The following is a 23,530-nucleotide window of genomic DNA, read 5'->3' on the forward strand; positions in this document are numbered from 1 at the left end:
CCCAGCCCCTCGAGCAACTGGGAGCTTTGGGCCTGAGCTCTGGGGAAGTAAAAGAGCAGTGACGGAGGCAGAAACTGGTCTGGGGGTCAGGTAGGCTGGGGACAGTGGGGTCCCAGGGGTGTGTGTGGTGTGGCTGGGGACTTGGCTGGGACCAGTAGCATCAACTAGTCTCTGTCTCTTCCTCTGCAGCTGCAGCTGAGGGAAGGTGAGGGCGGCAGAGCCTGGGGCTGGATCAGAGCTCCCAGCTCAGTGGCTGATCACAGGAGAAGCGTGGAGTGCTGATTCCCCCTAGTGTGGTGAATGTGGAGACAGGATGAGGGCGTCTGCAACCTCGGTCTTTCTGCACTGGAGTGATAGCTGCTGTTTTGATTACGTGGTCAGCATTTGCAGGGATTTGTTCTCCCCTGCTGCAGCAGGGTGCTGGCAGGCTGTCCCTGCTTGCTGGAGTGAAATCCAGCTGTGGGGCAAGGTGGGAATAGAGGGAGAGGACAGCAGGGAGGCTGCAACCTGCTCGAGCCCCATTCACACCTTTCTACCTTCTGCACAAAGCTGCTGGGAGTGGGCACGACCTATGTCTGGGAGCCCCTGCATCACATCCCAGAGAGCTGACTGATTATTTTGTAATGGTGAGGCTCTGGGCTGCTGGGTCATGCACAGGGTGGCTGCTGGATACTCTGAATGGAGGAGGAAAGGCAGCTTGGCGGCACGCAGCTCTTAAGAGACATTTAAGCTCCTCCCTAGCTTTTTTTTGGCAAGGGTATTCCCCAGGCACCTTGGGAAGGCACTGCCAGACCAGCCCCTGGCTCTGTGGGGTAATGGAGGAGCCTGATATGAGCCAGACCTGTGCTCAGCAGTGCAGGTTGGTGGGCATTTCTGGGGCCAGTGCTGTGTCATGGGAGCTCTTACCCCAGCCAAGTAAGTGAAGGACATGAACTCTACAACAACAGACAGTATGTGCTGAGCAAAACTCGATAGCTGCTGCTGGGTTTGTGCTCTGAGTTTGAGGGGAGCTGAGAAACCAGGGCACATCCCTAAAGCCTAGGGGTTTCACACCCCAAGTTGCAGTCTTGCTCCCTGTGAGAGCTCGCTATCTCCCTGCCCTGCAAGAAGAGAACTGCAGTGCAGTGCAATTGCCTTTCCAAAGAAAAATTCTTCTTCTTGTTATAAATAACACCCCTGAAGAGCAGCTGCTGCAGGTGGAGACAGGAGAACTGCCTGGCACAGAGAAGTCGCATTTGGCCGGGAGCACTGCTATAAATCCTTGCTATTAGGAAAAGCAGGAGAGGATTTTGTAACATCTTTCTGCAGTCTGTGCTTTCAGACCCATCCACGCTGCAGAAATCAATTGCTATCTGCAGAGCTTGCCTTCCTCCAAGAGAGGAATGAACACTGGCAGCACGAGCGGAGGAGCGCGTGCATGTGCTTAGGGTGAGAGCAGATGGGTCAGTCACTGATGTCCATGGAAAAAAAAAAAAAAAATATATATATATATATATATATATAAAGAGTAGTTGATTTCTAGCAGCAGCATATCTACTGGCATCCAGGAATGATCATCTCAGGACAAAGTTAATCTACCTTTGCCTGGGGAAGGTGGTCTTATTCCCACAGCAGACAGGACTGATGGTGCTGTGGTCCTCCTCTCTTTTGCCCCTCTGCTCACTGCAGAGCTGTCTCAGGTAGTTTAATGAGAAGAGCATATTTTTTTTTCTTTTGTTTTTCTCTTGTTTTTCTTTTTCTCCCTGACCACAGAATAAAAGACAGAAGCAGCTGGAGGGCTGGAGGGTTCCTGGCTGCACCCGGTGGTGTCTGTAGGGCCAGGAGAGGGCACTGCGGGCCTGCCTATGGCCGGGCCAGCATTTTAGGATGCACGGTGACACCTGCCAGCACCCCAAAGGGAACACCCTGGGGCTTGAGGACGTGCTGCTGGGGTCTGGGGCAAAAAACAAACAAACAAACAAACAAAACCACAAAGCAACAGGGAGCAGAGGGAAAAGAGCTGCAGCAAGGAAGCCGCCAGCTGGTGTGTGAGATGTGTTTTTTTTGGGGTAGAAGGAGCACGCTCATGGCCCCCCCAGCCCTCACAGAGCCTTTCTCCTGCCCCTTGGAGGCCCTTCAAGCTGGCGAGGTGCCGCCAGTAAATCCAGGTCTGACGCAGTGCGGCCACCCGATCGCGTCAGCCCGCGACACGGGGAAAACCCAGCCGTGGGGGCCAGGCCGGCAGCAGGGGAAAACGGAGCAGCGGCGGCCCAGGAACGCCCCGGGGAGCAGGCCTGAATGGCTGGGGCCCTGCCACGGGGTGGTGGCAGGAGTCCAGCCCCTCCAGCAGCTCAGGACAGGACGAGGTGTCTGCGCTAGCCACCCCATGTCACCTCCCTGCTTCCTGGAGCCGCTCTGAGCTCAGCCTGTAGCGCTCCCCCTCTAGTTCCTCCATCCTGCAAACGCTAGTCAGACCCAGGATCCTCCTCTTTGCTTCCCCCTTTCCGTCTTTCCCCAGATTTCCTCATTTTTTTTTTTCTTTTTAACACATCCACCCCATCCTTGCAGCCTGCTCCCCTCTCCCGAGGGCTCCCCTCTGACCATGCAGGCTCTCCGGCCCCGCAGCACCAGACTGGGTTGGAGGTGAGGCCCGGAGAGCCTGCCCGCCCGCCCACCCATCTCCTCAGAGAAACCTGTCTTTCCAGGGAGGGAGAGCAGCATGTGGGAAAGCCGAGAGCCCTGGAACGTGAATTAGCCAGGGAGAGATGAATGTGCGATAGCTTGTACCTGGCAGCTACCGATTGAGCGTGTTAACGCTTTCAGGAGGGGGTTGAGCAGGGCTGCAGGAGTTTCACGCAGGCTCCCCACCACCCGGGGCATGGTAGGGGGCACCCAGACAGCAAACGTGGCACCCGGACCCATCAGGGTGACCGCTGGTCCCTGTCACAGCACGGGGAGCAGGCCGAGGGCCTGGCCTGCCCGCAGCACAAGGCAGCTTTAGGGGATTTTTCTCCCTGCTTTCCCTGGAAGTCGGCTGGATCCTGCAGCTTGAACCAAGATGGCGGAGGAGGAGGAGGCTGTTTGCCCCATCATTAGTTTTCTTGGGTGCTGTCTTGGCACAGGGAGCAGGGCTCAGGTGAGGGGAGTCGCTGGGTGCTGACCCTGTGCCTTCAGCAGCACCAGGGCACCTTTCTGCCCCGTGCTGAGCACTTCGCGCGGCATCCCTCAGGTTCAGCCCAGCCCCACAGCAGCCAAAGACTACGCCGTGCAGGCCACACTCATGAGCTCAACCCGAGCAGAGCCCAAAATTTATCAGAAAAAATGTGAAGGGGCTGCCCAACGGGGAGGGGGGGCGGGGGGGGGCACTCGGCCGTCTTCCCCTCTGGGTGCTGCCCAGCCTGCCTTCATGCCTCTCCCACCCGTGCTTTGCAGGGGACGGAGCCAGCAGCCTCCTTTCCCTCACCAGGCGGCCCTGGGGCTGGTGTCGGAGCCCCCACGAAGCCCCCACGAAGCCCCCTCCGCCAGCCCAGCAGGCAGGTGCTGCGGGGCGCATCCGAGGCGGTGCGGGCAGGCGAAGCGCCTCCTTCCTCCCTCCTTCCCACCCCACCCCACGCCCTGGTAGCGCTGCAGGGACTCATCCATTCCCGAGTTACTAATATGCAAATGGGTGCTTTTGCATGGGCCGGGCGCCAGGCTGCTGGGTGTCAGGGCACCCGAGGGAGCCGGAGGTGGGGCGAGGCGTGGCGCGGCGCCGCATGCTCACCTGGCCCTGCATGGCAACAGGCAATGGAGCTCTAGGTCCCTTGGGGAGCGGACCCACGCCCGGTTTGAGAGGCAGCGGGTGGCAGAGGAGGGAGGGCAAACTGGCAGCCCCTGGCAACCTGGGGCTGACGGCAGGAGGCTGGGCGCACCGTGGATTTCCCTCCACCAGCAGGATGGTGAACCTGGAGTCTGTGCACGCAGGTAAAGGGCGCTTGAGGAAGGATCGGGCTGGGGCTCACCACGCAGACGAGACGTGGGCTCGGGCAGGAAATGGGGTTGCTCTGGTTCCCGCGACCTTTCCTCTCTCCTTTCCCTCCTCTTCTCTCCTGCTGGAGTCGGTGACGGCAGCCAGTGCCTGGTTAAGAGTCACCTGGGGGATGGATGCTGCCCTGGCCCTATTTAGGGGGCTGCCGAGCCATGCCCACAGCATGGGAGTGCTGCTCAGGCTGCCAGCCCGAACGTGGGCTGTGGGACAGAGTCTCTTGGGCACCTGGAAAATGGGCAGGTAGTGCCTGACCCGGTGTCCTGAGTGACTGGGATAAAGCCAGGAGGAGAGAGGGGGGTAAAGTCACCGAGGGATGCAGAAAGGGTGGAAGGGGGTGGGTGGGTGTGAGTGAGGGATGGGACTGGGCTGGAAGGAGGAAGATTAAGGACAAAGAGGGAAAAATGAGCCAGGGGAGAGCTGTGGGAGGGTGAGGTGAGCGAGGAATGAATGAATGGGGACACTCAGGAGGAGTATCCGCGCCTTGCAGGGCTTTGACATGGAGGCGCAGCCTCACGTCTCCGCAAGCAGCAGGGGAAGCAGAGCCACGGCTGCCAAATGCCTCGGCGCTGCGTGGAGCTGGGGCTTGCCCCGTGCCACTTCAGCTCCTGCCCTCTTCTTGAGCCCCCATGCTGGAGGAGAGGGAACGTCCCTGGCACATGGGGGCCGAGGGCAGTGCTGGCATGAGAGCTGAGCAGGGCTATGGCACGGGCTGGATCCTGACAGCCCCTTCTGTGGCATTGGGGGTGCTGAGGGCAGGGGGCCACGTGCAGGCCGAGCAGGGCGGCAGAATGCTGGCGGTGCTGGCGCGGCGTGCGAGCCTGACTCGTCCGAGCACCTGCGATGGGCGTGCATGCGTGAGTGGTGCCTCTTGGGGACGCGTCCCCCGCAGGCTGCCCTCCGCCCATCTACTTTGCTTGTGGGTGACTCTTTCTTCATGAGAAGATTCCCCAAATCGATACTCTGCCCTCTGTCAGAGCTGGCGGCACCACTCCCAGGGTGGATTTGGCCGGGAGCTGCGCACGCTGGGTGCGCGCCGAGCCCTCCTGCCCCCACAGCATCCCACCCCGCTGCCCGTCTGAGGGGCCTGAGCTTCACATCGTGGTTTTGCAGGGAGGGAGACGATCCTGGGCCCAGCTGCTTTCACGTGCCAGAGCCTAGGGAGCTTATTCCCACTGCTGCAAAGGTGCTGGCGTGCTCAGGCTGGGGCACTTTCATCACCACTGCACAAAGGGACTGGGGGCTCTACACACCCCCTTCCCGACCAGAGGCTCCCCCCAGCAGAACCTCCTCTTCTCCTCCTCCTCCTCCCCAGGCGTTTGGGTGTTTTCAGCTTCCTGCAGCTTCCGCGGGGGCTCGGGCACAGAAAATGCAGCAAAATTCAACAGGCTCCAGGTGCTGGCCCCAGCCAACCCAATTTCTCCCCACTACCACCACTGGCTTTCGTTTTTTCCTCTTAAAGCCACCAGGCTGGTTTATTCTGGTGCCCATGTCAGGACAACTACAAGGAATAAGGGCTTGGGAAAGCTGTATTTGCTGACACCATTTGTTTCAGCCAAAATACAGATGCAGATATATCCCCAGAGAACTGTCTGCACTGGTAGAGTTTCTTTGGTCTGGGTAAACAGACCAGACTGCCTCTACTCCAGGGATGTTTGCTAACTGAGGTATAGCAGCACATTTTTAATATGGCCCAGGCCACAGTGGCGGCTCCTAATAGGTCTGTGGTTAGGAGTTAGGCAGTCCCAAGTTGCATTATTTTTCCCAGAGATTTTTTACTAGCCTGCCTATATTTTTTTACTAGCCTAGGTGTATTGCAAAGCGGTGTGGTAGGAGCCTACATTTTTTTTAGCCTCAAAGTCTCGCAGCCCGTTTAGTCTTTAGAAATTTTGCCATACGTGGGGGTTCAAATCCAGCTGAGCTGTGTCATGCTCTCCCTGGTTTAAAGCGGAGGACAAAGAGGAGGAGTTTCCATCATCCTGGCTGCACTTGTGTTGGTCACCCCTCTGCATCTGCTCCCTCCTCTCAAGGAGCCCTTGGAGGATGGCTGCTGCAGCATGGTTATCATAGGTGTTTGAAAGGTGGGCAGCCCCAAAAGACTCATATCAAGGTGGCTTTGGTCAAAAGGACTTACTTTTTCTTCCTGTTTTGTTGTTGTTTTATTTTTTTCCCCCCACAATGTATTTAAACTGTAATAACTTGTGTACGTTTATGAGTGGAAATTGACTCTTTGTGACACTAAAACTCTTCTGCTCTGTATGAGAGCATCACGGGGTATCTTGTTATCTCCTGCCTGCAGGAGGAGGGGATTTCACTGATGGCCCACAGCTGGTGTGTAAGCACTGGCAGCTGCAGGATTATTGCTGGTGGGGGCTGAGGGTGGCTGCTGGCAGCTCAGGGCCTGGTGTGAAAAGAGACAGGGCTCCGAGCACCAGCCAGGTTATTTTACTGCCCGTGCACAGTACAAAGTGCAGGGGCTGTGGGAATTGGCTCCTTCGGGTCACCGAGGCTCCTGCAGAGCACCAGGAGGGCGCTTGGGTCTGTGTAGAGGGGCCAGGCACGGCTGCTGCTGGCAGCCTGCTTCTGTGCAAGGGGCACGGGCTGCTCGTGAGCCTGTCCTGCCTTCCTCGTCCCCGCCTCTGCCCCCGTGGCCCTGGAGATGAGATAATTTTCTCCTACTAACGCACATTCGTAAATTGTGTGCCCACAAGGAAACTTGCAGTAGGGTTTTTTGTTGTTATTCTGTTTTTTCAAACGTGCAGACGTTCTCGCCAAACTTCTGTACGGGTAAAGGTTTTCCTTATTTTCCGAGAGCTTGGCTTTTCTTAAAGCTTCTTCTTGGCAACAAGCAAAACTTTGTGCTTTGTAGACTACCTAAGTTAGGGTCCCTTGGCAGTGTTACAAGACAAGAAGATGTTTATAACTGAAGATAATTACTCTTCCCGCAGTAGCAATGCTTAGAAGCCCCACTAAATGTTCACGTCTTAATTGCAGAGGGATTGTTTGAAAAGCAACGCTCTTCTCTCTCCTTTTCCTCCCTCGCTGCTTAGAAAATTTAAGGAAAGGAAGTTTCTGAAGTGCAGGGATGTTGCTGCACTCCTGTGGTGTAAAAAAAATCTTACCTTTTTTTTTTTTCCTCTTTTAGTCATTTGCTGTGGGAAAAAGTTCCAAGCTTTAGCCTAAATAAAGTTATTCCGTTTTGACGAAAAAGCAGAGTTTGCCATTTGCACACGGGAAGTTTCAATAGAGGGGAAATAAACAAATGAAAGCTCTGCCCGCTTTATTGTGAGTAATAGAGGGAAATTGGAATAAAAACATATAGGTTTCTCTTCACCCTTTCGGCCACTTGGAAATAACACAAGGCACACATAGGAAAGAGGAAAAGGTTTGCATGATGCCTTTAAGAAGGCTTCCACCTGCCTTTTCTACCCCAGCAAAACCACAGCAAACACTCGCCCTGCTTCCACGCTGTTGTTATTCCCCGATGCAAATCGGATGCCTCCTGTGGCCGGGATTGGCTGCAGGAAGCACATGCAAATCACTCGGTCGGCTCTTTAGAAAAATGTATTCTTATCTTCCCCCCCCCAACCAGCCTGGAAAGAGTTAAAATTCCCATGCAAAGGGGAGAAGAGGGTGAGGGGGTGTCCGACTGAATTTGAATAGATATTCTTCCTTCTCTCACCCAGTGTGTACTTTGCCTCTTTTAAGGAGGCAGGAGCAACCCAGTGCAAAGTTGACTATTCCCACCCTTTTCTTTCAGCTGTCCCCGAAGGAGAACGTGGCCCCGGGTGTGGTGGCAGCCATCACTTCAAGGGTAAATGACAAATTTATTGGCCTTGGAAAGGATGGAGGGAAGCGTGCCGGACCGTGGTGGCAGTGTTCTCCTTGGGGACATTGCTTTGGCTTTGTGGTCTGAGAGGGGTGTGAGCACGTGCGTGCGGGGCAGCACTTTGCCAAGAGGTGTTCTGGGGAGAACAAGCCGACTTTGAGAGGAAGAGAAGAGAGCTTGTTTCCCTCTCTGAGCATCCTGCTCTGCTTCTGCCTCGCCAAGGCCGGCCCTGGCTGATTGCGCCCTGCACAGCACCAAGCTCTGGCCCGGCTGCACCATCCCCAAATAAAAAGGAAGGGATGTGGGAGAGGGGGGAAAGCTGGGAGGGATCCCCTGCAGGTGTGGCGGTGGAGGGCAGTGTCACCGGCTGCTCTGGGAAGCCTGCATAAAGTCTGGGGAGAGGCCGGCGGGGCAGGGAGGGTTCCCGGTGCTTCCCGAGCCCCTTGCAGTGCAGGAGGTGAGAGGCACAGCAGCGAAATGAGGAGGGGGGAAAGGAGCGGGGGGGATGCAAAGAGCAACAGGAGGGAAAGTGCAGCCTCAGAGCTGATGAATATTCTAGTGCCTGTATGTTGAGGAATCAGAAATTTGAAAGTCTGATGGTTTATTATAATTACACATTCATTTGTGCTGTTTAGTGGAAGCCACATGTGCCTGTTGCCTGGGACTGTGACCTGTTATTAAAATCAGTTGTGCCATCTTTTCCAGAGATCAAGATGAGCGGCGATGCGGCGGATTCCACAGACACTCGGCACGAGCCCGACCAGGTGGAGCCAGGTAAGGAGGGTCTGGGACACGGGGGGCCACCGAGGGAGGGGAAGGGATCACGGGGCTCGGGTGCTGGAACTTTCTGCCGGTGCTTTGCTCCTGTTGCTGCTGCGTTGCGTCCTTCCAGCCAGCCGGGGAGTTGATCAAGAATGCGCTCTGGGCTAGGATTGCATCGGTATCTTGATCAGCATGCAAGATCCTTCTGTGAGAGCACTGAATCAGTGCGTGGCCCTGAGGTTTGAGCATGGAAATACTCTCCCTTCTCTCACCAGATGAATAATGCCACTGAAATGGTCCTGGTCCGCTCAGCTCAGCACAAACAGCTCTACGTTGTGCACGGGGTTCATGTCAGGAACGTCTCCCCAGACAAAACTCCAAGGGACGAAGCCTTTTTTGGCCACATATATGTAGAAAAATGGGAGGGACTTCTGGAACAGTCAAATCCAGCTTGGTAGCTCCAGCCAAAATGTATCGCTCTTCTTCTTGAGGCGTGATTGGGTTTCTCATCCCCACTACTCCCACCTGATGCTCAGCCTCTCCCTGCTCTGTGGCTAGAAGCCTCAGCTTTCCTTGCAGATGGAAAGCTGAAGAACTGGGCGATCCCGTGAAGATAACAGCACTGGCATTACTGCTGACTTCTGCCAGTTTGCCTACCAATTCCTGCACTGCCACAGGGTGTGAGATACCCCAAAAAATCCATGTCATATTTTCCAGCATCGTTTCTGACTGCCACTGCCCACAGTGGGCTGAGTGCAGGATCTTGAGGATGTGGCTTATGGTCAGACTCCTTCGTAGGCAAATAAATAGCAATAAGAAAGGCATTAAGAACCCACTAGTTATAGTTGTAATATAAGAAAGGTTATTAGAAACAGTGAGACTCATCTATAGACTTGGAAATAAGCGCTCTTTAAAACCAAAACTCACAGAGACAATGCAGAAGAATTGTTCTCTGAGTCATGACGAGCACTAAGCTTGGGGTGGGGGAATGTGTAACCATAGATTAAAACTTCACATGGAATGATTTTACTTCTCCTTTTATCGATTAAGAGGATTTAGGAAAAAGGAAAAAAAAAAGAGGGAGAGAGATCTTGGTAAAGGCAGAGAAGCCTAGGCATGTTTTAATGGGACTAAAACTGCCCCTTTATTTACACCGTACACTGAGGTCTAGAAATCCTCCGAGCTCATAAGTTGGGTTATTTGACATAATCTAAGGCAGAGATAAAATCTGGTTCTATTCACGTCCATGAACTCCACTTGACTTTGGTCAGGTCAGCCTCTGCTCATGGCTTTCAGCTGCCCCCAAGCTGGTTTTCTGAGATAAATCAATTCAACGCCGCCTGGCAGCAAGCGTGTCCTGAGCCCTTCCAAAATTACCCGCTCGCATTTTGGGGGAGCTTTCAAGGGGGAGGCAGCGGCTCCCCAAGCACCCTGTGCCCCAGCAGGGGCGGCTGGCCGGGTGCAGTGTGGTTTTTGGTGTAAGCTTCCCAGACAGCCATTAGTGTGAGCTGTAGCACCTCTTTCTAGTGGTAATTGAGAGGAGAATGCGGAGAAGTGGAGGCAATTTGTTTTAAAATAACAAAAATGTTCAGCGCTGCTCCGGGAGCCTTCAAATCAGGCAGGGAAATCAGAACAAGTAAATCTCTCTCATTTACAAAAGAGTGACACTTCCCTGCGGACTGATGCAAGCAACTTCTTTAAATCGGGCTCTCCTCCAAGGCTTTCCTCCACCGGGGCTGGTGGAGACCTTACAAGAGCACGGCGCTGGGGCTGTGGGATGAGAGGATGCAGGTGTTGGGACCCTACGGGAGATTTGGGGCCAGAGCAGTCCCATGCCCTGCCGGCACCGGTGTCCCTCATGGCCTCATCCAGCTCCACCAGCGCTCACAGCCAGCCAAGCCCACCGAGGGGTGGCCTTGGTGCTGCACCGAAGCTTTTCCGCCTCTTTGTTTGGTTTTTCCCCTCTTCCCGAGCATCCCGTTTACAAACAACAGAGCGCTTTGTACTGAACTTCCCTGAACGTTTTTATTTTCCCCGATACACGTTGTTAGAGGGATCTTTACTGCAACAGTGTTTTGTTTACCAGCTTCATGTGGGAAAATCTATTTTCCAATTACGTATTAACTGAAGACCCATTTCCTAATGAATTGCACCAATGCACTGCTCCCCAGGAAATTTGTTCCCCCTGGAAGGAGAGGGCAGTTACCAAACTACCAATATTATGGCTTATAAAGGCTGGAAATCTTTCTAGGTGCAGATCTACAAAGGCCTTTCATCACCGAAAGATGTAGACTGGCTCCAAGAAGAATTTAAAATAATAATAATGTTAAAAAAAAAAAAAAAAGGAGAGAGTTGGGTGCCAAAATGCTTTTGTAAACCGAGCCCTTGATCTAAAACTGATGCCTAAAGATCTGATGGGAAGTGGCAGTAGCAGAAGCATAATCTCATCCTTTCATATCTCCGCCAGTTCTGGGCTCAGAGGGGAAAAAAAGGGTGATTTGGGGCATTGTTTTACTTTGGAAGTGTTTGAAATAATTGTGGGACTTCTTTCTTTTTGAGAAAATTTTCAAATTGTTCCTTTTTCATAAGAGGTTAGGACAACTAAGCTTTTTTTTTTTTTTTTCTTTTTTTTTCTTATCCACACCAATTTCATAAAAAACACTTCAAAGCTTTTAGTAAGATGTCCTCCAAAATTCTACATTTCTTTGTATTCCTTTTTTCCCCGTGTCTGCTGGTCGCAGCAAAATTCTGCCATGGTAGAAAAAAAAACATGACCTCAATAATAATAATAATAATAATAATAATAATAAAAATAGGGTATCCCCTGCCCCGTCCTGCAAATCCTAAGCCCTCCCTTGCTTTACCCCTGCCTTTCCTATTACGGGATGTGTGTGAGATGCTCAGGTTATGCCCGTGGAGCTGTGCCGTGCCGTGCCGTGCCGTGCCGTGCCATGCCATCCTCCCTGCCCTTTGCTGCGCGCTGGGCTTGCCGGCAGTCCCGCGGACTCCATGGGGGGTAATGACAAGCGCGAGTTTTGCGCTTGGCTGCGAGCTCTTTTCATCTTTTTAAACTGATGAAAGCCATGCCAGCAAGTTCTGGGTTGAGTTTTTTTTATGGGAACTGTGGGGGCTTGGCACTGCCGAGTGTCGCCCCTGGTCTTCCAGCCGAGAGGCAGAGATCTCCCCCTTCTTGTGGTTTATCTAAGCCCTCTGTATCTGATGCAACAAAATGCTGAGGTGGGACTTGCCTCTGTCTGTCTGTTTGTTTGTGTCAGACACTTGTTCCCCGTTTATCTGCTTGATCAAAACAGGTTACACCAAGCAAAGCTACTTCCCTTTGATTTCATCTGTTGAGGCTATGGGGGGGAAGCCAAAGCCTTAACAAAAGGGCGATAGGGAAGCTCTTCAAACACAACCATCGGTAACTGAATAGCTGCGGGCGCTCCGAACATCTTCCCTCCCCACCCTGCAACACGGGGAGCTGGACAGGCTGCCAGGAGCCCAGGGCGGGGTGCGCGATGGGCATCCCAGTGCGCGGGGAAGGGAGCGGGGCTGCGGGGCTGCACGCAGCACAGGACGGCCCTACAGCGGTCCCGCTGCCCTAAAGCAGCTGGTATTGCTGCCTGGGGTGGTGGCAAAGGGCTGGCCCCATGGCGTGCACGGCTGGGGCAGGGCTGGGAGCTGGAAGCAGACGGGTCGAGGAGTGGGGTTGTGCGGGGAGGGCTTGTGGAGGTGGAAAGGGGGCTCTCGGCAGCTCTGGTGGCAACAGCACCGTGGTTGTCTCAGCCTCTTTTGGAGGGTTAGGAAGCAGTAGAGCAGATATCCTTCCTTCTGAAGGTCAGGAAGAGCCTTTCCTTTGAACCCCAAGGCAGTGCAGGTGGTAAGGAGCTATGATGCCTCTGCTCCTACGGTCTTGCAGGGGCGATGCACCTTTGACTGTCATTCCTCTCCCCCAGCTCCTCGACTTCAGCCAGCTTGAGCCAGTGGCAAGGTGGCAGCAAGAGGTAAAAGCCTGCCTCCGCTGCTGCCACCAGGCCCCAAGCCCCTCCTGGTTTCCCACCTCCTGATGTCTGTCCGTGCCTTCTGCATCAAAGCCACACGGTGGAAAACCAGAGCCCTCGTTTCAGTGTCTGCCCTGTGCAAAGGGGATTTTCAGCCCTGAAGTGGGGGTCCCCAGCTCATCCCCCACCTTTTGGCCAGGTGTAAGCTCCTTGCTGCAGGAGCTGCTCCCCGGGGTGGGTGCAGCTCTCCCGGGGGCTGGGGTCACCGGTGTTTGTCGTATTGCTGTGGTAGGGCTCTGGGCTTGCTGGGTAGGCTTTCTTTTAAACTTCATGGCTTATGCTCAAATAGGATACGGAGGTTTTCACCTCTGCATCTGCTTCTAACTCAGGTAGAAGGAAACATGCCCAAGCCCTGTCAGGTTGAGCAGCATGAAATGGGTTGGGGGGGGTGCTCAGGCTGCTCTCAGACACCCCCCAGCAGGCGAGCCCAGGGATGCCTGGGCTGAGCCTTCCTCTTTCTTCTACCGTTACCTCCGCAGACAGGGCTGGAAACAGGCCGTCAGGCCAAAGTCTTTTGAGGAAACTTGGCCTTCCCCAGCCCCACGCCGAGCCCCGTCCTTGGCTGTGCCTCTGCTCGCCAAGGCCAGCTCTCCCCGTTGAAACTTCCCTCCGAGCCTCCAGGATTTCTCTCCCCTCTTTCCCCTGCAGCCACGAACAGCCCCAGGACAAGTCCCGAATAAATAAAAGCAGCAGCAGCAGCCGGGCTGGAAACAGCTGGTTGCTATGGCAATTGGGCCTGCTCGGGATTTGCATACGGCTGATGATTTTCATAGCACAGCCACATTTAAGGCAAGCAGGAGAAATTTCCATATTCCCAGCTCCGAGTCAGTTGGGGCGTGGGGGAGGCCAGGAGGGGGATATTTGAAATTCAAATGAAGGTGATTAGGGTTTGAGGTTGGGTTATTTTATTTTTTTTTCTTAAACATCCCATTATGGAAGAGGATAAAAAAGGATGGGGAGGGGAAAGGGGAACAAAAGGCTGGTTTGACTTGAATTAGAGGGGCAAAGGAAGAGCTGGTCTGATCTGCCTCTTGCCTCTGGTCTAAGAGAAGAGACTTGCCCTCTCCCAACACCTGCAGGTGAAATGTTTTCCGTGGGAACAACTGCTGCCCTCGGGTTTCCTTCTGGAAGCTGCCCGAGTCTCCCACACTCGCTGTCCTGCGTTCCCCCCGCGCCCTGCCCCACACGAAAGGTACATCGCGCCCGGAGCTGCGGTGGCACCAGGAGGTGGGAGTTCTGCGAGGCTCACAAAGGAAAGGCATTTCTATGTCCCAGGGGGTTTCCACCCAAATGAAACGCTCGAGCCTTCAGTGAAAGCTTCCCCTGCAGCCGTGCAGCCCTCTCACTGAGTCAGCCAGCACACATTCACTTTTCCTGCTAACCAGCCCTGACTTTCCCATGGAGATGCCCCGATGCCCTGGTTTGCTCTGTTTGTGTTGTTAATGCAAAGAACAGGAAAACTGCTGCCCGATTTGGCTGCCTTGAGAACTTCCCATCCTGTTCAGACTTTCCCTTGCTCCTTTTAAGTAACGCTCCTGGAGCTAACCTTGGGAACAGGGAGCATCCCAGCAGGGCAGGTAAGGGTCTGGGGAACCAACTGGTGTCTGCTCAGCTACACTTTCTGCTCCCCATTACCACTGGGCACAGGTGGGGGAATCAGGGCCAGCCACTCAAGTGATGACAAGGTGATTTAAGTGAGCTTGTCCCAGCCAGGGCTTGTGCTGCTAGTTCTGCAGAAGTGGCTGGTCTGGCTGCTGGGAATGGCAGAGAGGTTTGTGATGGTGTTTGTTCGGGTATCCAAAGTGAGCTAAATTACTGAGGAGTCAAATCTCTTTTTGGCTTAATAGAACCCCATCCATCTCAGTGCAGGTGAATGTTTTGCTTTATTTACAATGTGTGGCTCAAGTATTGTTCATAGCTATAATGAGTGTCGCTACTCTTTTCTTTAACTGCTCTTGGGTGTTGTTTTAACTTTACTTTGTGGTTTTGGTGAGGGACTGGATTCTTGCATCGGTCAATGTGAACAAGTTAATTCCTAAGCCTCTAGAAAATGCGTATTGAAAGGTGTTCTGCATCTGGCCTGCTTTGTCAATCTCTAACGGCATTGTGCTTTATCAGCTGGGGTGCTAGAATACTTCAGGATAGGTGAGATTAATCTTAATTTGAGATATTCAGCACTCTGAGGCTGAAGCCTGACCTACTCACCCCGGGCGCCTTGTAGAGTCAGCGATGAAAATAGGCATCAGCAGAAGGTGATTCATCTCTCTGCCCTCTGTCTTGGGGGCGAGGTGAGTTGCCCTCTGGAAGCGCCGGCTTCCTCTCTGTGGCTGTAAAGGCAGCCTAGAGCAATTGGCTGGGAATTAGACACCTAAAAGTTAGACATCTGAGCCTGAATCCCCTGCCCGGTGTCTGCCTGGCACTGTTTCCCCATCACCGTTCAGCTGTTCTGAATTTCCCTCCCAAATGCATGGGCAGAAAACTGATTCCCTGTGGGAATTCCCCAACACCTGCTAAAGATTGAAATCGCCTCCTAATTCCCTGTCCCTTCTGCGAGATCAAACTGCGGGGCGCATTAAGCGTGTCGCTGGGTGGGAAGGGGAATTAAGTTAGCCTTCTGGTTGCAGCCCTGCTTTGTCGCCGGGCGAAAAGCCACGGGCGGCTGTCACTCCCCGCGGGTGACATCTGCATGTTCCTGCATGTGTTTGCCTCGCCGAGGCGAAGCCGAGCTGCGATCTTGATTTTCCTTTCTGCCATCGCGGGGCTTTTATCCTCAAGAGCCGGACTGGCTGGGCGGCTTTCAGTGGGAATCGGGGCGGTTGCGACGGGGCGCGGGGGCTCGGTTTTCACAGCGCGCGAAGCCTTCCAGACGGGGGGGAACAGCAGGGGTGGGGGGAAAGCCGTCCGGAACTGCGCTGCTGCTCCCATCCCCAGAGAAACCTCCCCAGGCGAACTCGCACCAGATCTGATGCCAGTGCTATGCAAAACAGCTGCCAGGTGAACCAAGGAGAGCAGCGCGGCCCTCGGCTGCCGTGCTGCGGGGAGCCAGCGGAGCTTATCGCTGCCTCTCCCCCTCTGTCCAGGACACCCACAGAGAGGGCAATGGATGGGGAAGCTCCTGGGAAAAGTAGTGTAAGGAGCTCAAAGCAATCCTCCCTTTAAGTCCCTGGGTTTCCCAAATTTGATGCAACTGAAGGAAGGGAGGGCCGTGGTGCCTGGCTGGCGTAGCAGGAGCGCGTTGTTGGCTGGTGCGGAGCTCCACCAAAACGAGCGGCGTTCTGGCAGTTTGCAGCAGCTGAGAATCTGCCGCCACTTACACTTCTTTCTTTTTATCTCCTGGAGCTAGGAGAGATTAAATCTTAAGTGCAGATCCGTGCTGTTTGAACAGCCCGTTCCTTTAAGGAGAGAAATGACTCCTTCAGCGTGGGTCCTGATGTTGATAGAAACAAGGAGGAAAGCAGTCTGTTTTTAAAATATTTGTAGGAAAGTCAGAGATTTAGCTGGAACAAGAGAGTTGTTATCCCTATCACACCCAAACCTTGGCTTGCAGATGAAGTCATTTTAATTTCACTCGACACACAAGCTTTTGCTGAAACAGAAAAAGATGAGATTTGTTTGCAAATAAATCTGCGCACAAACACTCACTGATCCTGCTGAAAAGCTGCAGAGATTTGTGTATCCAGCCCCCATTTACATAACCACTGGGAGCAGAAATCACCTCGCCCAGTTTTAAATATCACACTATTGGACATCTAAGCCTGAACTAGTTGCCCCTGGGTCCCTTTGTAGTCAATAAAAAGAAATTGTCATCTCCAGAGGGCCATTCATCTCGACTTAGATAGGCGTCTAAGATAGGTCAGATGAATGGCCTCTGGAGGTGCCTATTTCTCCTCGTTGTCTACCAAGACAGCCTGGGGCACTTATCTCAGACTTAGACACCCAAGCAACAAATGGGTTCCTGTTGATCTCCATGCATATTTCCAGCATGTTCCACTGTCACAGAAAATGAGGTACTCCCGAGCACCTGCGCTCATCTGAGGCGGGATGCGGAGGGTGCTGAGTCTGGCCTTGTAGGAGAGGAAGAGAAAAAGAAGCCTGAAGGCTGCGCTTGCTGGTGCAGGGAGGGAAAAGAGAAAGGTGGGAAGCTTGGAAGAGGAGGAGGGGATGTGCTGGAGAGCTTGAGCTTGGGCGCTTTGAACCTGCTGTGTGTTTTGGCAGCCTCGTTTGGAGAGTTTGGCTCGTTGTGGTAGGGATGGAGCACGAAGCTGTGCTCCAGCTGCGCATCCCGGGTTCCAGGAGCTGGGTGTACAGTGGTGACTCAGAGCCCTCAGCACTGGGACCCAGGGATTTCCCTCCAGGTCTTTGAATCTTGCCTCATCAACATGCTGCATTTGAACGTGAGCGAAAGCCTTGCGTCCAAGAAAGCAGAAGATTACCTTTTCCTTCCTGTTCTATTTTAGCAACTGGGAACTGCGTTTCCTTCTTCTCTCCTTCTTGCCTTTCTCCCCTTTAGCTACTGCCCTCAGATTGCATCAACCCCCCGTGGGTTGCAAAGGTAGAAACTGCAGGCCTTGAAGATCATCACGCAGCCCCGCTCAGGTGTGTGGATGCTGATTGCGATCATCTATTAGCGCTATCAGCATTCCCATCGCTTAGATGAGCAGTCGTTGGCTCTCAGGGCTTGGAGCTGGAGCGCAATGAATGAACAAATTCCTGGGGCGGGAGCAGCTGGGGAGAGGTGGTCAGGGGGCAACTGGCCACAGCTGCGGGGGCTCGCGAGCGCCTGGTGGGTCGGAGGTGGCAGCAGGAGCAGGGAACTGCAGGGAAGAAGATAAAGACCTGAGATTGGGAAGAGAAAGAAAGCTTTGAAAAGCACGTCGGAGGGAGCCAGGAAGGGAGGGCAGGTTGCAGCACAGCAGAAATGCAGACAGGCTGGCAGAAAAAGGTACAGACCTGGATTGGGGTTGAGTTGCAGGTGGTGAGAGGATAGAGATTTTGGAGCGGGGGGGCAACGGCATGCTCTGCTGTGAAATAGTGCTCTGGTTGTGTCTGATAACGAAGACCTGCAGCTCAGCAACAAAGAGAGCAACAAAGGCAGCTCGGTTTCCATCGCTGGTGCTGTTAACGTGCTGCAGATAAAATCTTCAGAGTAGTTTCTAGATAGCAGAGAACAGGGTGTCATGAAATGGTTAGAGTCGGCTCTAAAAGCATTCTGCCATCCGTGAGTAATTGTACCAAGAACACTCCCCCTGAGGATCTCGGAGCCCTGGTGATTCACCTGGGAATAGTACGAGCATGGTGCGAGCTGAAGAACTGCCTGCTAGCTCGAGGTAGAGGCTTGCTCAGTTGCAAGCAAGCAAGTCAACGGGAGAGCTGGGTTTGCACTCCTGGGTTTGCACTCCCGCCTGCACAGCCTCCCCGAACTGCTTTCCAACTTCTTGCAAGAGCCATGAACTCCCGAAAAACACGATGTGTTGAAGCTTGATCAGATCACAGCGCATGGGCTACGCTTCATGGGGAACGTTATACTGGAAAAAAAAAAAAATCTGGAGCAAAAGGCCCCCAGGGGTTTGTGGTGGTGGGATGTGAACAATTTCAGGCTATTTATCACAAACTCAGTTGGGCTGGAAGAGAATGACCTAGGGGGTGGATTGCAAAGGGGAAGGGAAGGGGTTTCTTGGGGTTGCCTTTGCAACTGAAGAGGCTTCGTGGAATCCCTTAAAGCATTCATATCTGTGGAGCACACAGCCTTTCCTCTGTGATGTTCTTGATGAATTTGGCAGGTGTGATAGAGGGGGGGGGAATGTTTATCATCAAAGGGGAATGAGTGAGGGCCTGTGCGGTACCTTCAGGCTGAAACCTGTCTGATTTTCCCCCTGTGCCTGCCAATCTCTTTTGGAATCAAGGAGACGCCTCTTGCGCACAACCCCACGGCACCCTCTGTTCCTTTAGATATCCCGTAATTACTTGGTACCACACAGGTTCCTAAAGATCCCTGGTTAACAGCCTCGGCCACCTGTTTGCTAGCCTCTCCCACAGTTAGCTCTGGCTTTATGCACAGTCCTGGCTCCCGGATTTCCCTGGAGATTTGCAATATCCTCCAGTTCACCCCCGCTGGAATCTCCCTTTGTCGGTGAGCTCTCCCCCACCGGTGCTGCCTGGCCAGGTGTCTCCCAGGCAGAAAAACTTCAGCAAAGGCTGGTACCACCAAATGCTGCAAAAGCTGCCCTCGTGCTTCCGTGGCTGCTTTCGCATCAACTCCACCTCCCTGCTCCTCTCCTTGCTCTCACGCACTGGGCGAGCAGCACATCTTTGGTTACGTGGTCCTGAGTTCTGGGAGGTTTAAATGGATGCTCTCTGCCGTTAATACTGAGACCTTTTTCTGTTTGTTTCATTGTAGGAAGTGAGCAGAATGGGCTGGACTTTAACAGGCAGGTAAGATGCTCCCCGGATTCTCCTGCTTTCTTGAATTACAGTTTAACTGCTCATCTTGCTGAGTCCCAGGCAGCTACTGCTAGGAGATGCAAACTGTTAGGTCACAAGCTGCTATTAAACGGGCCACAAAAGTCCTTCCCAATTCCCCTTGTGGGACAGCATGGCAGATAAAACTTCTGGTTTCCAGGCCTTCCCATTTTATAGAAGTTCAGTTAATTATAGAGTTTCTTAAAGTCACCCTTTGCTTGAGGCTTTTGCTGGCTTTTTAATTTTTTCTATTGCCATTTAGAAACAAAAGGGACCTGAGTTACACTGGCAAATGTGCAAATCCCGCCCCAAAGCTCCATGGATTTGCACCATGCGTGACACTGGTGCTGAAAGCACTGCGGTATGCAGGTCTAGGAGCATGGGCTGACTCACAGGAGTATCAGCAAGGACTGAAGATGAGGTGGTTTGAGGTCTTGGAGTGCCTGGGTCAAGACCAGGCCTGCCTACAATGGCAGATTCCTAAAGAGGAAGGCAAGATGGTGGGGAAAGGGACAGCAGATAAATGCAAGCGTGTCTGATAGCAGCAGCCCTGGCTGCAGCACGTGAGGCTCTGGCGAGCTGTTGTCTTTGCTGTTAGATGTTATCCTCCGGCTTCATGCAGCCAAAAGCAACCTGTCTCATGGAGTGCCTGAGACTTTGACACCTGGCTCTCAGAAACCCCTGAACCTCAAAGCAGAATTGCAAGGGGAGGCAGGTGACAGCCCTGTCCAGATTTCAAAGCTGTGCAGAGACGTGAGAAAACGTGCTGAGTCCTGAGCCAAGGACTGCTGTGGCCATCAGTGGGGCTGGGCTCACAGCTTGTAAACACAAAGAGGAGGTCTGGAGAGCAAAGGCACCCACCTGCTGCAGCACTCTGGGGAGCTGGAGCGAGAAAAGCCAGCAGGGCTGCAGCTCCATGGACAGTTACTAGCGTTTGAAGCAGATGTTGGCACTCCTAGCAATCCAGCAGCCCGCCTGCTTCCAGCTTTACCTTCCCCGAGTTCAAGGGTTGCGATTCTTTGCAAGGGCTTCCTGCTAGCAGCAGGTGGGCAGCTGATGCCTCTTCCGTGACTTTTCTGTCCTCCAAGCTTGTTTTGGTGGCTCTGGTCTGACAGATGTCAGCAAGCTGCTGTTTGTTTGTTTGGTTTGGCTGCTCCGGTTCTGGGTGGGTTGTAACTTCCTATCAAAGGTGTCTTAACACGTTCAGCCATCTTCCAGGTTTTTGGAAAACCCAGCTGAAAACAAAAAGTCTTGTGTCTCCAGCTCTGTGGATTGCAGAGCCCAAAGCACAGGCTTTCTACAAGCCAAGAGAAGAATCCAATCTGCTTATAATGAGTGATAAAAGAAAATTCCCTCAAGATAGAAATAAGCTATGAAAGTACACGATCATTACATGTTGCAAACTTTTCCTATGGCAACATCACAAAGATGTTAGAACTGGATCCTGGGCTGAGGTTAATCGAGGAGACGTTAGTGACGGTGGTGAAGCAGCGCTGGTTCACACCCGCCACTGATTGGACTCATTATCTTCAAGGTCCCTGTCCCTCACATGCCACTGAATGAGAACTGCTGGTAAACTCATGAGGTAGGCAGCCTCATAGTCACTAGGATTTGGGCCAGAGTCTGCTCGATGCAAACATCCTCCTCCCAAAATGAGGTTGTGGTTGCACAGCAGTCTTTGGTAGCAATCACTTCCCACTTTGTTTCTCTCCTTCCACCAGGGCACCACAAAGTCCCTTTCATTCGTACACCTGTGTAACCAAGCAGCAAACTTTACCGGGGACTGATCAAGGCTTAAAAAGCAAAAACCTGTGAATAAGCTCATTTTGGTGTTTTTTAGCTGCATTTTTTTTTATCTGGGTTGTAGCAGTGCGGGTGAGTGGACGCAGCGGGTGCAGGACCTGCAGGCAGCGTGGCTCTCTGTCTCCCTCTCTTGGCCCTCTCCAGGGCGAGTTGGGCCATTCTTGGTATTATTTTAAATGAGACTGAGCCCAAACGCACACCGGTTGTACACTCACGTTTCGTGTTGACCTCAGCTATTGGTGAATTTACCTTCAATTCAGCAAATAGATTTCGAGCAATGAGAAAAAGGAAGAGGGGAGATACGGGAATATCAAAGTGTTTTCATGTAAAACCAGATGCCGAGCTCTTTCATTACGGGTGGAGGTTGGTGGGTTTTTAATTTTGGTTTGGGGTTTGGGTGTATTTTTTTTTTGTTACCTTGCAATTCAGGTTTTCAAACCGAAGCCAGAGAAGCATGGTTTGAAACCCAACTCCAAGCTGAATGCGAGAGCTGCCGAGCTCTCTTTGACTTTATTTGGAGTGCTGGGCGCTAATCACTTTGAAGATCATAAATCTCACATCGTTTAAGCCTCTCCCCCAGTCTTTGTAGATGGCCTACATTTCAGGTCTGTTTCCCTCCCCTGTTATGCTCCAGGCGGGAAGGGAAGGGTGGAGTGACCTGGTTAGACCCCTTACTTGCCTACCAGTTCCCTGCTGCGGCTGCTCTCACCCAGCGAACGGGGAGGAGGGAAACTCTTGTGGAGTTTGAGGTTTTCTCGCAGTTTGTGGGTCAGCCCTGTGCTTTATGAGAAAGCTGCCTTCTGATCCCTCAACCTATTTGGCAAATGTTCACTCCCCCCCTCCCCGCTTAAACTCTCCTCCCACCTGGATGCAACAGTAATTTGTATGTGAATGAGAGGGGAAAGGGTGTGTATGGAAAAAAGCAGCATCTTCTGCCTTGCCTATCTGGTTTGGCTTTTTATTTAGAGAGTCTAATGCTTGTTGTTTCCTGTTTATATCAAGGGAAATGCAAAGAGAGCGTAATAAACTTTCACCTTCAGTGCTGGCAACCTGGATAGGGACATCTGCTTCTTAATGGTTTGGGATCGTGTCCAGAGCGTGTCAAGGAGAGGAGCGAGGAACTCGGCAGTGGTGGCTTCAGAGTCTTCAGACCGGGAAAGGTCCGGCTGAAAGTGTTGGAGTCAGAGCTTTTCCTCGCTGTCATGTGGTGATCTTCACCAGGCGGTGATGGTCTGGTTTGTTTTATTTCCCCCATTGGTAAATGCAATGGTTGCATTTTGGGGAAATGCTGCACTGTTTGTTTTCTCGGTTGCTCTGAAGAGAGCTGTTCTGGAGAGCCGTGTAACTTGCCCTTTTCTGGAGTTATAACTCCATTGCCTTCTGCAATCTGCACACAGAGCTAGGGCTCGTGGTTTTGGGAGACAACAGGTCTTGTGTCGATGGTGTATGTGTAGTCCAGCTCCCAGTGCCATGCATCAACCCACAGCTAGGGGAGAGAAGAACAGATTCTGGATCTCTCGTTTCTTTTCCACCAGGGAAGTGATGTGTAGGTTTGTGGCACTTGCTGGCCCTTGCAGCAACATGAGGACTGAAGGCTCACATCTTCTTCCAGAGGAGGGAATGAGACGTCCTCTCCAAGCCCCTCGTGCTCTCAAGCACAAAACTGTGCTCCCGTGCTGGGACAGAATGTGTCCCTTCTGAAATAAAGCTGAAAGGTTGTACGTTACCAGGGCAGCAAAGGATCTGCGTGTGCTCTGTAGCCAAATATGTCATGCAGTTTCGTTCCAGCAGAAGGCTAACCCTTGTAGACAGGCTGTCATTTGTTTAATGATAATGACAGGTTTGATATTTGCACCAATACAGAGGTGATCCTGCCGTGAGACTTGCCAATATTGCAGGCAGGCACTCATGTGCCTGAGTAGCCCAGAGTTCAGCATAGCTTGAATTTTCCTGTTGGTTCTTTATTACTTTATTTTCTTTGTTTTACACCCATTAGGGGATGTAATGTGGATACAGCCCTTTCCTATGGGCCTCCTAGAAATAGGATTTTGGGAAGGATTTACCTGAGAAAAGGAGGTAACTGGGAGATGTGGTGGTGGTGCAGGAAAGATCTTCAGAGCACAAGGGGAAGCAGCCAGAGTAAAATCAGGAAACAAGATACACGATTGAAGTGGGCTGGTATTTCACGTGCACATTAGCTCTATGTTTGAATTCCCACATCTGGTCATACTCTGTGCCATTTTGACTGTTCCTTATGACGGTAAGGGACAGGTTTCACACCCCATCTCTTCCAGTGACCAGTCAGCATCAAACAATTGAGCTGCTTAAGGTTCCCAGTCAGAAGGACTCGAGTAGATTTTGGGGGGGGCCAACTGAGTGTGTCTGCTGGTATACCCCAAAAGAGCAGTGAGGAACTGGGTCGTGGAAAAAAATCTTTCCTTCCAAAAGGATCTTCTTCCCACCCCAGGATGTGCTTCTCTAACCTCACCTCCCTGCCCTGTTCATATCTGGTAGGGTCATTTTCTGATGGAACTTGAATTTCTGAGGTTTGGGGGGGTTTCCAGCAGTTGTTTGGAGGTAAGAGACTGAGTTGTCTCAGGTCTTCGCAGCTGA

General features: G+C 52.7%; 1 protein-coding gene across 3 annotated transcripts in view; it reads left to right on the forward strand.

Moving 5' to 3' along the window:
• Positions 1-3,682: 3,682 nt before the first annotated feature.
• The window catches only part of POU2F3 (POU class 2 homeobox 3), a 41,390-nt gene continuing 21,542 nt past the window's right edge, over positions 3,683-23,530 (forward strand). The window contains exons 1-4 of one of the 3 annotated variants that reach the window (XM_040534509.1): positions 3,683-3,942; positions 7,764-7,817; positions 8,538-8,606; positions 19,053-19,087. In XM_040534509.1, the coding sequence (XP_040390443.1) occupies positions 3,735-3,942; positions 7,764-7,817; positions 8,538-8,606; positions 19,053-19,087 (366 nt within the window). In that variant the 5' untranslated portion in view covers positions 3,683-3,734. The remainder of the gene's footprint in view (positions 3,943-7,763; positions 7,818-8,537; positions 8,607-19,052; positions 19,088-23,530) is intronic. The other 2 variants (XM_040534510.1, XM_040534511.1) reach the window with 2 other exon arrangements.

Source organism: Cygnus olor, chromosome 22, assembly GCF_009769625.2.
Source record: "Cygnus olor isolate bCygOlo1 chromosome 22, bCygOlo1.pri.v2, whole genome shotgun sequence".
Lineage (NCBI taxonomy): Eukaryota > Metazoa > Chordata > Aves > Anseriformes > Anatidae > Cygnus > Cygnus olor.